The following is a 16,796-nucleotide window of genomic DNA, read 5'->3' on the forward strand; positions in this document are numbered from 1 at the left end:
TGTATTTCAGTGTATGGAGTCTCTATTGTGAGTGAGTATTCTAAGTGCTGATCCTGGTATATATTTGAGGTCTATAAGGGTGCCTTTGTTCAGTTGGACCATGAAATTGGTACATTTACTATTAATTAGAACACAGGACAGTATACATTTTCATTAGTACAATATTTGTATCTAGTTAATAAATCTGTTTTTATATTTATGTATAATAAAGGCGTATTTAAAACACTCTTCTACCTTCACGTATTCCCTTCCTTCCAGCTCGAAATGGGCGTCTAATCCGACAGCAGCTACATCAATTTCGGGAGACACAGAGTTGGAAATCTTTCTATACGAGGCTGGGAGTACCACGGGGTGCAATGTCCTACACTGCCGCTGTTGAAGGCTACATTACCCAACCCCTTGATCACTTCAACCGGCTCAGTAATGCCACCTACAAGCAGGTACGTATGACCTATAGTTTGTTTTTTTGTTTTTTTTTAACCACATTATGGGTTAGATTGCGAGTGGAGCACGATTTTGCACTCCCGCTCGAGAGTAAACTTAGACTGAAGCTTTTTGTGCATGTCGGGTTGTGCTTGTATTACAAGTTGAAAGTAAAAACTTTGCGTGCGAACGAAACCTTATGCACATTAAGCAAATATTGCGACCATGTTAACGTATTCTCCCCTTAGAAGTCGCTAATCCGACAGGAGTTATGAAAATGTCACATTCCAATGTTTTTCACATTCCGAACAATGTACTTTTTATTGTAACTGTATATTTCTATATATATTATACCTGTATAATAACAGTATCATATATATATATATATATATATATATATATATATATATATATATGTGTGTGTGTGTATTTAATAACAAAAAGTACATTCTTTTCTATGTAAAGGACATAGGAATGTAAAAAAACATAATTTCTCTTGTTAAGTGTATCCTGTCCCACGGATCATCCATTACTTATGGGATATTCCCCTTCCCAACAGGAAGTTGCAAGAGGATCACCCACAGCAGAGCTGCTATATAGCTCCTCCCCTCACTGCCATATCCAGTCATTCTCTTGCAACCCTCAACAAAGATGGAGGTCGTAAGAGGAGAGTGGTGTTTTATACTTAGTTTATTTCTTCAATCAAAAGTTTGTTATTTTTAAATGGTACCGGAGTGTGCTGTTTATCTCAGGCAGTATTTAGAAGAAGAATCTGCCTGCATTTTCTATGATCTTAGCAGAAGTGACTAAGATCCATGGCTGTTCTCACATATTCTGAGGAGTGAAGTAACTTCAGAGAGGGAATGGCGTGCAGGTTTTTCTGCAATAAGGTATGTGCAGTTAATATTTTTCTAGGGATGGAATTTGCTAGAAAATGCTGCTTATACCGGAATAATGTAAGTAAAGCCTTAAATGCAGTGATAGCTACTGGTATCAGGCTTATTAATAGAGATGCATACTCTTATAAAAATGTAATATAAAACGTTTGCTGGCATGTTAATCGTTTTTATATATGTTTGGTGACAAAACTTATTGGGGCCTAGTTTTTTTCCACATGGCTGGTTTGATTTCTGCCTAGAGACAGTTTCCTGAAGCTTTCCACTGTTGCAATATGAGTGGGAAGGGCCTATTTTAGTGCTTTTCTGTGCAGATAAAAATACTGACAGAGACATTCAGCTTCCCTCTGCATTTGAAGGGCTCAAAAGGCTTCAAAGTCGTGTTTGAGGAGGGTAACAATCACAGTAGACTGTGGCAGTTGTTGTGACTGTGTTTAAAAAACGTTTTTGTTATTTATTATTCTGTTTTTGTTATTAAGGGGTTAATCATCCATTTGCAAGTGGGTGTAATGCTCTGCTGACTTGTTACATACACTGTAAAAATTTTGTTAGTGTAACTGCCTTTTTTCACTGTTATTTCAAATTTTGTCAAAATTTGTTTCTCTTAAAGGCACAGTAACGTTTTTTATATTGCTTGTTAACTTGCTTTAAAGTGTTTTCCAAGCTTGCTAGTCTCATTGCTAGTCTATACAAACATGTCTGAAACAGAGGATACTTGTTCATTATGTTTAAAAGCCATGGTGGAGCCCCATAGGAGAATGTGTACTAAATGTATTGATTTCACCTTAAACAGTAAAGATCAGTCTTTATCTATAAAAGAATTGTCACCAGAGGGGTCTGTCGAGGGGGAAGTTATGCCGACTAACTCTCCCCACGTGTCGGACCCTTCGCCTCCCGCTCAAGGGACGCACGCTAATATGGTGCCAAGTACATCAGGGACGCCCATAGCGATTACTTTGCAGGACATGGCTGCAATCATGAATAATACCCTGTCAGAGGTATTATCCAGATTGCCTGAATTGAGAGGCAAGCGCGATAGCTCTGGGGTTAGATGAGATACAGAGCGTGTAGATGCTGTAAGAGCCATGTCTGATACTGCGTTACAATATGCAGAACCTGAGGACGGAGAGCTTCAGTCTGTGGGTGACGTCTCTGATTCGGGGAGACCTGATTCAGAGATTTCTAATTTTAAATTTAAGCTTGAGAACCTCCGTGTATTGCTTGGGGAGGTATTAGCTGCTCTGAATGACTGTGACACAATTGCAGTGCCAGAGAAATTGTGTAGGCTGGATAAATACTATGCAGTGCCGGTGAGTACTGATGTTTTTCCAATACCTAAAAGGCTTACAGAAATTATTAGTAAGGAGTGGGATAGGCCCGGTGTGCCCTTTTCCCCACCTCCTATATTTAGAAAAAACAGAATTTATGCTTACCTGATAAATTACTTTCTCCAACGGTGTGTCCGGTCCACGGCGTCATCCTTACTTGTGGGATATTCTCTTCCCCAACAGGAAATGGCAAAGAGCCCAGCAAAGCAGGTCACATGATCCCTCCTAGGCTCCGCCTTCCCCAGTCATTCGACCGACGTAAAGGAGGAATATGCATAGGAGAAATCATATGATACCGTGGTGACTGTAGTTAGAGAAAATAATTCATCAGACCTGATTAAAAAACCAGGGCGGGCCGTGGACCGGACACACCGTTGGAGAAAGTAATTTATCAGGTAAGCATAAATTCTGTTTTCTCCAACATAGGTGTGTCCGGTCCACGGCGTCATCCTTACTTGTGGGAACCAATACCAAAGCTTTAGGACACGGATGATGGGAGGGAGCAAATCAGGTCACCTAGATGGAAGGCACCACGGCTTGCAAAACCTTTCTCCCAAAAATAGCCTCAGAAGAAGCAAAAGTATCAAATTTGTAAAATTTGGTAAAAGTGTGCAGTGAAGACCCTCGTTCTTGAAGGCCCATGTGGAAGCCACAGCCCTAGTGGAATGAGCTGTGATTCTTTCAGGAGGCTGCCGTCCGGCAGTCTCATAAGCCAATCGGATGATGCTTTTAAGCCAAAAAGAGAGAGAGGTAGAAGTTGCTTTTTGACCTCTCCTTTTACCAGAATAAACAACAAACAAGGAAGATGTTTGTCTGAAATCCTTTGTAGCCTCTAAATAGAATTTTAGAGCACGAACTACATCCAAATTGTGCAACAAACGTTCCTTCTTTGAAACTGGATTCGGACACAAAGAAGGCACAACTATCTCCTGGTTAATATTTTTGTTAGAAACAACTTTCGGAAGAAAACCAGGTTTAGTACGCAAAACCACCTTATCTGCATGGAACACCAGATAAGGAGGAGAACACTGCAGAGCAGATAACTCTGAAACTCTTCTAGCAGAAGAAATTGCAACCAAAAACAAAACTTTCCAAGATAATAACTTAATATCTACGGAATGTAAGGGTTCAAACGGAACCCCTTGAAGAACTGAAAGAACTCAATTGAGACTCCAAGAAGGAGTCAAAGGTTTGTAAACAGGCTTGATTCTAACCAGAGCCTGAACAAAAGCTTGAACATCTGGCACAGCCGCCAGCTTTTTGTGAAGTAAAACAGATAAAGCAGAAATCTGTCCCTTCAAAGAACTTGCAGATAATCCTTTCTCCAAACCCTCTTGTAGAAAGGATAGAATCTTAGGAATTTTTATCTTGTTCCATGGGAATCCTTTCGATTCGCACCAACAGATATATTTTTTCCATACTTTATGGTAAATTTTTCTAGTTACAGGCTTTCTAGCCTGAATAAGAGTATCAATGACAGAATCTGAGAACCCACGCTTTGATAAAATCAAGCGTTCAATCTCCAAGCAGTCAGTTGGAGTGAGGCCAGATTCGGATGTTCGAACGGACCTTGAACAAGAAGGTCCCGTCTCAAAGGTAGCTTCCATGGTGGAGCCGATGACATATTCACCAGGTCTGCATACCAAGTTCTGCGTGGCCACGCAGGAGCTATCAAGATCACCGAAGCCCTCTCCTGATTGATCCTGGCTACCAGCCTGGGAATGAGAGGAAACGGTGGGAATACATAAGCTAGGTTGAAGGTCCAGGGCGCTACTAGTGCATCTACTAGAGTCGCCTTGGGATCCCTGGATCTGGACCCGTAGCAAGGAACCTTGAAGTTCTGACGAGACGCCATCAGATCCATGTCTGGAATGCTCCATAATTGAGTTATGTGGGCAAAGATTTCCGGATGGAGTTCCCACTCCCCCGGATGAAATGTCTGACGACTCAGAAAATCCGCTTCCCAATTTTCCACTCCTGGGATGTGGATTGCAGACAAGTGGCAGGAGTGAATCTCCGCCCATTGAATTACTTTGGTCACTTCTTCCATCGCCAGGGAATTCCTTGTTCCCCCCTGATGGTTGATATATGCAACAGTCGTCATGTTGTCTGATTGAAACCTTGTGAATTTGGCCTTTGCTAGTTGAGGCCAAGCCTTGAGAGCATTGAATATCGCTCTCAGTTCCAGAATGTTTATCGGGAGAAGAGATTCTTCCCGAGACCATAGACCCTGAGCTTTCAGGGGTTTCCAGACCGCGCCCCAGCCCACCAGACTGGCGTCGGTCGTGACAATGACCCACTCTGGTCTGCGGAAGCTCATCCCTTGAGACAGGTTGTCCAGGGTCAGCCACCAACGGAGTGAATCTCTGGTCATCTGATCTACTTGGATCGTCGGGGACAAGTCTGTATAATCCCCATTCCACTGTCTGAGCATGCACAGTTGTAATGGTCTTAGATGAATTCGCGCAAAAGGAACTATGTCCATTGCCGCAACCATCAAACCTATTACTTCCATGCACTGCGCTATGGAAGGAAGAAGAACAGAATGAAGTACTTGACAAGAGCTTAGAAGTTTTGATTTTCTGGCCTCTGTCAGAAAAATCTTCATTTCTAAGGAGTCTATTATTGTTCCCAAGAAGGGAACTCTTGTTGACGGGAATAGAGAACTTTTTTCTACGTTCACTTTCCACCCGTGAGATCTGAGAAAGGCTAGGACAATGTCCGTATGAGCCTTTGCTTGTGGCAGAGACGACGCTTGAATCAGTATGTCGTCCAAGTAAGGTACTACTGCAATGCCCCTTGGCCTTAGCACCGCTAGAAGGGACCCTAGTACCTTCGTGAAAATTCTTGGAGCAGTGGCTAATCCGAATGGAAGTGCCACAAACTGGTAATGCTTGTCCAGAAAGTGAACCTTAGGAACCGATGATGTTCCTTGTGGATAGGAATATGTAGATACGCATCCTTTAAATCCACCATGGTCATGAATTGACCTTCCTGGATGGTAGGAAGAATTGTCCGAATGGTTTCCATTTTGAACGATGGAACCCTGAGAAATTTGTTTAGGATCTTGAGATCCAAAATTGGCCTGAATGTTCCCTCTTTTTTGGGAACTATGAACAGATTGGAGTAAAACCCCATCCCTTGTTCTCCTAATGGAACAGGATGAATCACTCCCATTTTTAACAGGTCTTCTACACAATGTAAGAATGCCTGTCTTTTTATTTGGTCTGAAGACAATTGAGACCTGTGGAACCTTCCCCTTGGGGGTAGTTCCTTGAATTCCAGGAGATAACCTTGAGAAACTATTTCTAGCGCCCAAGGATCCTGAACATCTCTTGCCCAAGCCTGAGCGAAGAGAGAGAGTCTGCCCCCCACCAGATCCGGTCCCGGATCGGGGGCCAGCATCTCATGCTGTCTTAGTAGCGGTAGCAGGCTTCTTGGCCTGCTTACCTTTGTTCCAGCCTTGCATCGGTCTCCAGGCTGGCTTGGTTTGAGAAGAATTACCCTCTTGCTTAGAGGATGTAGAATTTGAGGCTGGTCCGTTTCTGCGAAAGGGACGAAAATTTGTTTTATTTTTAGCCTTAAAAGACCTATCCTGAGGAAGGGCGTGGCCCTTTCCCCCAGTGATGTCTGAAATAATCTCTTTCAAGTCAGGGCCAAACAGCGTTTTCCCCTTGAAAGGGATGTTAAGCAATTTGTTCTTGGAGGACACATCCGCTGACCAAGACTTTAGCCAAAGCGCTCTGCGCGCCACAATAGCAAAACCTGAATTTTTCGCCGCTAATCTAGCTAATTGCAAAGTGGCGTCTAAGGTAAAAGAGTTAGCCAATTTAAGTGCTTGAACTCTGTCCATAACCTCCTCATAAGAAGATGCTTTATTGAGCGACTTTTCTAGTTCTTCAAACCAGAAACACGCTGCTGTAGTGACAGGAACAATGCATGAAATTGGTTGTAGAAGGTAACCTTGCTGAACAAACATCTTTTTAAGCAAACCCTCTAATTTTTTATCCATAGGATCTTTGAAAGCACAACTATCTTCTATAGGGATAGTGGTGCGTTTGTTTAGAGTAGAAACCGCCCCCTCGACCTTGGGGACTGTCTGCCATAAGTCCTTCCTGGGGTCGACCATAGGAAATAATTTCTTAAATATAGGGGGAGGGACAAAAGGTATGCCGGGCCTTTCCCATTCTTTATTTACAATGTCCGCCACCCACTTGGGTATAGGAAAAGCTTCGGGGGGCACCGGGACCTCTAGGAACTTGTCCATCTTACATAATTTCTCTGGAATGACCAAATTGTCACAATCATCCAGAGTAGATAACACCTCCTTAAGCAGAGCGCGGAGATGTTCCAATTTAAATTTGAATGTAATAACGTCAGGTTCAGCTTGTTGAGAAATTTTTCCTGAATCTGAAATTTCTCCCTCAGACAAAACCTCCCTGGCCCCTTCAGACTGGTGTAAGGGCATGTCAGAACCATTATCATCAGCGTCCTCATGCTCTTCAGTATCTAAAACAGAGCAGTCGCGCTTTCGCTGATAAGTGGGCATTTTGGCTAAAATGTTTTTAATAGAATTATCCATTACAGCCGTTAATTGTTGCATAGTAAGGAGGATTGGCGCACTAGATGAACTAGGGACCTCCTGAGTGGGCAAGACTGGTGTAGACATAGAAGGAGATGATGCAGTACCATGCTTACTCCCCTCACTTAAGGAATCATTTTGGGCAACATTATTATCAGTGGCATCATTGTCCCTACTTTGTTTGTCACATTCATCACATATATTTACATGGAGAGGAACCTTGGCTTCCGAACATACAGAACATCGTCTATCTGATGGTTCAGACATGTTAATAGGCATAAACTTGATAACAAAGCACAAAAAAACGTTTTAAAATAAAACCGTTACTGTCACTTTAAATTTTAAACTGAACACACTTTATTACTGAATATGTGCAAAAGTATGAAGGAATTGTTCAAAATTCACCAAAATTTCACCACAGTGTCTTAAAGCCTTAAAAGTATTGCACACCAAATTTGAAAGCTTTAACTCTTAAAATAACGGAACCGGAGCCGTTTTTACATTTAACCCCTATACAGTCCCTGGTATCTGCTTTGCTGAGACCCAACCAAGCCCAGAGGGGAATACGATACCAAATGACGCCTTCAATAAGCTTTTTCAGTGGATCTGAGCTCCTCACACATGCATCTGCATGCCTTGCTTCTCAAAAACAACTGCGCATTAGTGGCGCGAAAATGAGGCTCTGCCTATGACTAGAAAAGGCCCCCAGTGAAAAAAGTGTCCAATACAGTGCCTGCCGTTTTTTTAACAGAATTCCCAAGATTAAAATAACTCTTCAAAGTTATAAACCATTAAATATGCTTATAAAGTAATCGTTTTAGCCCAGAAAAATGTCTACCAGTCTTTAAAGCCCTTGTGAAGCCCTTTATTCTTATATTTAAAACTAAGAAAATGGCTTACCGGATCCCATAGGGAAAATGACAGCTTCCAGCATTACCAAGTCTTGTTAGAAATGTGTCATACCTCAAGCAGCAAAAGTCTGCTCACTGTTTCCCCCAACTGAAGTTAATTCATCTCAACAGTCCTGTGTGGAAACAGCCATCGATTTTAGTAACGGTTGCTAAAATCATTTTCCTCTTACAAACAGAAATCTTCACCTCTTTTCTGTTTCAGAGTAAATAGTACATACCAGCACTATTTTAAAATAACAAACTCTTGATTGAAGAATAAAAACTACATTTAAACACCAAAAAACTCTTAGCCATCTCCGTGGAGATGTTGCCTGTGCAACGGCAAAGAGAATGACTGGGGAAGGCGGAGCCTAGGAGGGATCATGTGACCAGCTTTGCTGGGCTCTTTGCCATTTCCTGTTGGGGAAGAGAATATCCCACAAGTAAGGATGACGCCGTGGACCGGACACACCTATGTTGGAGAAATGTTTCCAATAGATGCCACTACACGGGACTTATGGCAGACTGTCCCTAAGGTGGAGGGAGCAGTTTCTACTTTAGCAAAGCGTACCACTATCCCGGTTGAGGACACTTGTGCTTTTTCAGATCCAATGGATAAAAAATTAGAGGGTTACCTTAAGAAAATGTTTATTCAACAAGGTTTTATTTTGCAGCCCCTTGCACCTGTCACTGCTGCGGCGGCATTCTGGTTTGAGGCCCTGGAAGAGGCCATCCATACAGCTCCATTGACTGAAATTGTTGACAAGCTTAGAACGCTTAAGCTAGCTAACTCATTTGTTTCTGATGCCATTGTTCATTTGACTAAACTAACGGCTAAGAATTCCGGATTCGCCATCCAGGCGCGTAGGGCGCTATGGCTCAAATCCTGGTCAGCTGATGTGACTTCAACGTCTAAATTACTCAACATTCCTTTCAAGGGGCAGACCTTATTCGGGCCTGGTTTGAAAGAAATTATTGCTGACATTACTGGAGGTAAGGGTCATACCCTTCCTCAGGACAGGGCCAAATCAAAGGCCAAACAGTCTAATTTTCGTGCCTTTCGAAATTCCAAGGCAGGTGCAGCATCAACTTCCTCCGCTTCAAGTCGAGAGGGAACTTTTGCTCAATCTAAGCAGGCCTGGAAACCTAACCAGTCCTGGAACAAAGGCAAGCAGGCCAGAAAGCCTGCTGCTGCCTCTAAGACAGCATGAAGGAACGGCCCCCTATCCGGCGACGGATCTAGTAGGGGGCAGACTTTTTCTCTTCGCCCAGGCGTGGGCAAGAGATGTTCAGGATCCCTGGGCGTTGGAGATCATATCTCAGGGATATCTTCTGGACTTCAAAGCTTCCCCTCCACAAGGGAGATTTCATCTTTCAAGGTTATCTGCAAATCAGAAGAAAGAAAGAGGCATTCCTACGCTGTGTGTAAGACCTCCTAGTAATGGGAGTGATCCATCCAGTTCCGCGGACGGAACAAGGACAGGGTTTTTATTCAAATCTGTTTGTGGTTCCCAAAAAAGAGGGAACCTTCAGACCAATTTTGGATCTAAAGATCTTAAACAAATTCCTCAGAGTTCCATCTTTCAAAATGGAAACTATTCTGTTTTTGATGGCTATTTCCTCGGCTCGAAGAGTCTCTGAGCTATCTGCCTTACAATGTGATTCTCCTTATCTGATTTTTCATGCAGATAAGGTAGTTCTGTGTACCAAACCTGGGTTTTTACCTAAGGTGGTTTCTAACAAGAATATCAATCAAGAGATTGTTGTTCCATCATTGTGTCCTAATCCTTCTTCAAAGAAGGAACGTCTATTACATAATCTGGACGTAGTCCGTGCCTTGAAGTTTTACTTACAAGCTACTAAAGATTTTCGCCAAACATCTTCCCTGTTTGTCGTTTACTCTGGACAGAGGAGAGGTCAAAAAGCTTCGGCAACCTCTCTTTCCTTTTGGCTTCAATGCATAAGTCGCTTAGCCTATGAGACTGCTGGACAGCAGCCCCCTGAAAGGATTACAGCTCATTCTACTAGAGCTGTGGCTTCCACCTGGGCCTTTAAAAATGAGGCCTCTGTTGAACAGATTTGCAAGGCTGCGACTTGGTCTTCGCTTCACACCTTTTCAAAATTTTACAAATTTGATACTTTTGCTTCTTCGGAGGCTGTTTTTGGGAGAAAGGTTCTTCAGGCAGTGGTTCCTTCTGTTTAATCCTGCCTTGTCTCTCCCATCATCCGTGTACTTTAGCTTTGGTATTGGTAAACCATAAGTAATGGATGATCCGTGGACTGGATACACTTAACAAGAGAAAACATAATTTATGCTTACCTGATAAATTTATTTCTCTTGTAGTGTATCCAGTCCACGGCCCGCCCTGTCCTTTTAGAACCGCCAGAAGTGAGCCAAGATCCTTCGTAAAGATTCTCGGGGCTGTAGCCAACCCGAAGGGAAGAGCTACAAATTGGTAATGCCTGTCTAGAAAGGCAAACCTTAGGAACCGATGATCTTTGTGAATCGATATGTGAAGGTAGGCATCCTTTAAGTCCACTGTGGTCATGTACTGAACCTCTTGGATCATGGGTAGGATGGTCCGAATAGTTTCCATTTTGAATGATGGAACTCTGAGGAATTTGTTAAAGATCTTTAGATCCAAGATTGGTCTGAAGGTTCCCTCTTTCTTGGGAACCACAAACAGATTTGAATAAAACCCCTGTCCCTGTTCCGTCCGCGGAACTGGATGGATCACTCCCATTACTAGGAGGTCTTGCACACAGCTTAAGAATGCCTCTTTCTTTATCTGGTTTGCTGATAACCTTGAAAGATGAAATCTCCCTTGTGGAGGAGAAGCTTTGAAGTCCAGAAGATATCCCTGAGATATGATCTCCAACGCCCAGGGATCCTGAACATCTCTTGCCCATGCCTGGGCGAAGAGAGAAAGTCTGCCCCCCACTAGATCCGTTTCCGGGGGCCGTTCCTTCATGCTGTCTTGGGGGCAGCAGCAGGTTTTCTGGCCTGCTTGCCTTTGTTCCAGGACTGGTTAGGTTTCCAGGCCTGTCTGGAATGAGAAACAGTTCCCTCTTGTTTTGAAGCGGAGGAAGTTGATGCTGCTCCTGCCTTGAAATTTCGAAAGGCACGAAAATTAGACTGTTTGGCCTTTGATTTGGCCCTGTCCTGAGGAAGGGTATGACCCTTGCCTCCAGTAATGTTAGCAATAATTTCCTTCAAGCCAGGCCCGAATAAGGTCTGCCCCTTGAAAGGAATGTTGAGTAACTTAGACTTTGAAGTCACGTCAGCTGACCAGGATTTAAGCCATAGCGCCCTAAGCGCCTGGATGGCGAATCCGGAATTCTTAGCCGTTAGTTTAGTCAAATGAACAATGGCATCAGAAACAAATGAGTTAGCTAGCTTAAGCGTTCTAAGCTTGTCAATAATTTCCTCCAATGGAGCTGTATGGATGGCCTCTTCCAGGGCCTCAAACCAGAATGCCGCCGCAGCAGTGACAGGCACAATGCATGCAAGGGGCTGCAAAATAAAACCTTGTTGAATAAACATTTTCTTAAGGTAACCCTCTAATTTTTTATCCATTGGATCTGAAAAAGCACAACTGTCCTCAACCAGGATAGTGGTACGCTTTGCTAAAGTAGAAACTGCTCCCTCCACCTTAGGGACCGTCTGCCATAAGTCCCGTGTAGTGGCATCTATTGGAAACATTTTTCTAAATATAGGAGGTGGGGAAAAGGGCACACCGGGTCTATCCCACTCCTTGCTAATAATTTCTGTAAGCCTTTTAGGTATAGGAAAAACGTCAGTACACACCGGCACCGCATAGTATCTATCCAGCCTACATAATTTCTCTAGAAATGCAACTGTGTTACAGTCATTCAGAGCAGCTAATACCTCCCCAAGCAATACACGGAGGTTCTCAAGCTTAAATTTAAAATTAGAAATCTCTGAATCAGGTTTCCCCGAGTCAGAGATGTCACCCACAGAATGAAGCTCTCCGTCCTCATGTTCTGCATACTGTGACGCAGTATCAGACATGGCTCTTACAGCATTTGCGCGCTCTGTATCTCTCCTAACCCCAGAGCTATCGCGCTTGCCTCTTAATTCAGGCAATCTAGATAATACCTCTGACTGGGTATTATTCATGATTGCAGCCATGTCCTGCAAGGTAATCGCTATTGGCGCCATATTAGCGTGCGTCCCCTGAGCGGGAGGCGAAGGGTCTGACACGTGGGGAGAGTTAGTCGGTATAACTTCCCCCTCGACAGAACCCTCTGGTGATAATTCTTTTATAGATAAAGACTGATCTTTACTGTTTAAGGTGAAATCAATACATTTAGTACACATTCTCCTATGGGGCTCCACCATGGCTTTCAAACATAATGAACAAGTAGGTTCCTCTGTATCAGACATGTTTAAACAGACTAGCAATGAGACTAGCAAGCTTGGAAAACACTTTAAAACAAGTTTACAAGCAATATAAAAAAACGTTACTGCGCCTTTAAGAAACACAAATTTTGTCCAAATTTGAAATAACAGTGAAAAAAGGCAGTTACACTAACAAATTTTTTACAGTGTATGTAACAAGTTAGCAGAGCATTGCACCCACTTGCAAATGGATGATTAACCCCTTAATACCAAAAAAGGAATAACAAATGACAAACGTTTTTGTTTTTGTTTTTTTTAAACAGTCACAACAACTGCCACAGCTCTACTGTGGCTTTTTACCTCCCTCAATACGACTTTTGAAGCCCTTTGAGCCCTTCAGAGAAGTCCTGGAACATGCAGAGGGAAGCTGAATGTCTCTGTCAGTATTTTTATCTGCACAGAAAAGCACTAAAAAAGGCCCCTCCCACTCATATTACAACAGTGGAAAGCCTCAAGGAACTGTTTCTAGGCAAAATTCAAGCCAGCCATGTGGAAAAAACTAGGCCCCAAAAAGTTTGATCACCAAACATATATAAAAAACGATTAAACATGCCAGCAAACGTTTTAAAATACACTTTTATAAGAGTATGTATCTCTATTAATAAGCCTGATACCAGTCGCTATCACTGCATTTAAGGCTTTACTTACATTACTTCGGTATCGGCAGCATTTTCTAGCAAATTCCATCCCTAGAAAAATATTTTAACTGCACATACCTTATTGCAGGAAAACCTGCACGCTATTCCCCCTATGAAGTTACCTCACTCCTCAGAATATGTGAGAACAGCAAAGGATCTTAGTTACATCTGCTAAGATCATAGAAAACGCAGGCAGATTCTTCTTCCAAATACTGCCTGAGATAAACAGTACACTCCAGTACCATTTAAAAATAAACTTTTGATTGAAGAAATAAACTCAGTATAAAACACCACAGTCCTCTTACGACCTCCATCTTAGTTGAGAGTTGCAAGAGAATGACTGGATATGGCAATGAGGGGAGGAGCTATATAGCAGCTCTGCTGTGGGTGATCCTCTTGCAACTTCCTGTTGGGAAGGAGAATATCCCATAAGTAATGGATGATCCGTGGACTGGATACACTTAACAAGAGAAATATGTATCGTGCATTAGGGTTTCCAATTTATGACTAGCACGGTCAGGTTAGCGCACATGAAGAATTTCTATCTTCAATATTAGACTATTAAAAATATTAATAAAATTATACATAAAAATTAATTCAATAATTCATGACTGCTTCATATTTTGAAATGCAAGTTTCTTCACTTAAAGGAACATGATATTCAAATTACAAAGCAAAACTGCTGCCATATAGTGCTGCAGACACGTGCACACTCCTGAACTCACATTTCTGCTTTTCAACAAATGATAACAAGAAAACAAAGAACATTTGGTAATAGAAGTAAATTGGAAAGTTGTTTAAAATTATGTTTTATCTGAATCATGAAAGAAAAACAAAACCACAAACTGTTTAAAAAGAAGTAGAACTAGAAGAAGGTAGGCTATCGCTGTTTATAACATTCCGTTATTCACTCTTCCAGAAACTTTGCATTGAAATGCAAAAATACCAACAGGTCCACATGCTCCTGGTTGAGGCCGGCTGTCTTTTTGCTATGTTGCCTGCAGCAGAGAAGAGGCTCTCAGAATGGTGTTGAGGTGCCTGAGATGCATAAGTAGGATTTTGCCAAGCTGGGATATTTATCTTTATTAGCTTTTCACCAATGCAAAAGGTTTTCCTCCTTGGCAAGGGGGCTCTCAACAAAGAAAGCCTTGACTTAATTTCTAATTTGGTTGTTGATGTCCTCCTCAGGTTGCCCCTTTTTATTCTCTTCCTCACTGCTGCCTCCTAGCTATTCTCACTGGTCCCCTGCACACCATGTGATTTATGTAGATCACCAGGTGACCGTGAGAAAATGCAGCAAATCGTGTCTCACATGGCCAGACCGTGTGAGCTGGTCTGTGATTTAAAGCGATAGTAAATCATAGTATTTCTGAAACACTAGGATTTACCAGTTGAACAAATAAAGGGGACTTTCAGTCATGAAGTATAAATTGCTTAGAGTGAATGTAAATTTGAATAAATAAGTGCCCGCTTTTTAAAAATACTCTTTAAAACAGGGGCACTTTCATTCATTAAAATTTACATTGAAGCGATTTTTTTAAGTACTTTTTTCTTTTTCTTTAGGAAACCCAGACCGGCGATCCTCCGCCCGCAGCTCCTGCTGTACTTAGCATATCGATGACAAAACCGGCTTCCTCCAATCGTTGCATGGCCTAATGAGCTGGACCCCTTGGGGTGCTCGCAATGATTGGAGGAAGCCAGTTTCGTCATTGTCGTCATTGAGGCTCTGCGGGTGGAGGATCGCCAGTCTGGGTTTCATAAAGAAAAAGGTATTTAAAAAAAATATAAATGCTTCAATGTAAATTTTAATGAATGAAAGTGCCCCTGTTTTTAATAGTATTTTGAAAAACCGGGCAATTTATTCATTCAAATTTACATTCACTTTAATGCTGAAAGTTCTTGTCTGTAGCATTCGCCACGCTGAGTGCTTCAGGCCGCCCACTGCAGAATTTTATTTTTCAGTGAAGTGGCGTTTCAACCTCTTAGCCGATAGCCGTGCGGCACAGCTGACATTTTACGTATAGCTAGCATGCTATTGGCTAAAATCACCTCAGTGATAAAGTAGTGTTCTGCCGTGGGCTGCCTGAGGTGCTCAGTGCTGCAAACACTGCAGACAAATAAAGGAACTTTTAGCATAAAGTATTTTATACTTCATGACTAAAAGTCCCCTTTATTTTTTGCACTGGTAAATCCTAGTGCTAGGATTTACTTTCACTTTTAATACAAACAATTCAAATCATGACTCCTATTTCTAGGTTGTGCAGGTGAACTATCCCACATAAGACAGGAGTCGTTCTAAGATGAAAACGAAACTTATACTATCCTGAAAAAGTTAAAAGTAAATTCCTATAGATGTATTTTAGGCTAAGAACATAACCGTAAAACACAATACCATGTGCAGGAGTTCATTGGAATAAAGCAGCTTGGTGCAGTGCACAGACCAACTAATTAAATATTATTGACAACTATTTTCATAATCGATTATTATCAATTAGTTGTTGCAGCTCTACTTTGGGTTTATCACTGAAATTATTTACACGCAACTACTGCAGTCATAAGGCAAATGGTTGTAAAAGGTTCTCTGGGGTCCCTTTTTGTTCATAAATAGCAGACATGCATGGCTTTGCATTTAGTTTTTGTCAATCAGAAGGCCACTAATTGCAACTGCGCACCACACTTCTGAAATTGCAGTAAAGAGGTTAATTTAGTTAGCTGGTAAGGGTAATAGTACTTTCAATGCAGGGATTACCCTCCTCCCTGATCCCTCCCAAAGAGTTCTCTCTCCCTCCACACCACCCTCTTAGGTACTGGCAGACTGTTTTCTAAATAAATAAATTTTATGTATTTACTTATTTTATGCAGTGTAGGATCTCCCCTTATCTTACTACCTCGCTGATCTCTCCCAAATAGCTCTTTAACCCTTCTCCCTCCCAATGGTCTCTGCCATCTTTGGTACTGGTAGCTATCTGCCAGCACCCAGTTTACAGTTTTTTGTATTTTTTTCTATAATGTAGAGTCCCTTCCCTCCCTCTCCCATCCACACTTTATTTTCTTTAGGTAAGGTCGGCCCCTCCCCCCTCCATCATTGTGTCATCCACCTCGCTCTATACCTGCCAAACCTTCAACAAGCACAAACGGAGATTGTAACAGACAGTGACATAAACTGTGTCTTTATCTGTGATGATCAGGCAGTCTGCACTCATATGGGAATGGAGCACCAATTGTGCCCTGTTACGATATGAAGGCAGATGTTTACAGCCCAGGAAGACCAAGTCAATCGAGACTGCTGGAGCTTCCTGAAGGTCGGAAGTAGATCTATGTTATGTGGTACGGTGGGCTATGTACCGCATGATGTAGATCTACGTCTGTTTGGCGGATGGGGTTAAGCCAGATTTCTACTCACTTAACAATATTAGCCTCTACTCCAAGGCAATACATTTTGTGAATGTTTGTGAGGGAAAGTTTCATATGCTTTGCTAAAGTCTAGATACACTATATCAATGGCTCCTCCATGGCCTATTAGTTTAGTTACATGGTCAAAAAAGAAATCAATTAGAATAGTCTGACATGATCTTCCAGTAGTGAAACAATGCTGTCCTTTGTCTGAAGGGAAGAC

At 42.1% G+C, this 16,796-nt stretch overlaps 1 protein-coding gene across 1 annotated transcript in view; it reads left to right on the forward strand.

Annotated features, from left to right (window-relative positions):
- The window catches only part of PRSS16 (serine protease 16), a 76,945-nt gene that overhangs the window by 18,641 nt on the left and 41,508 nt on the right, over positions 1-16,796 (forward strand). The window contains exon 2 of the mRNA XM_053721636.1: positions 259-440. Coding sequence (XP_053577611.1) covers positions 259-440 — 182 coding nt within the window. The remainder of the gene's footprint in view (positions 1-258; positions 441-16,796) is intronic.

This window comes from Bombina bombina, chromosome 7, assembly GCF_027579735.1.
Source record: "Bombina bombina isolate aBomBom1 chromosome 7, aBomBom1.pri, whole genome shotgun sequence".
NCBI classification, from domain to species: Eukaryota; Metazoa; Chordata; class Amphibia; order Anura; family Bombinatoridae; genus Bombina; species Bombina bombina.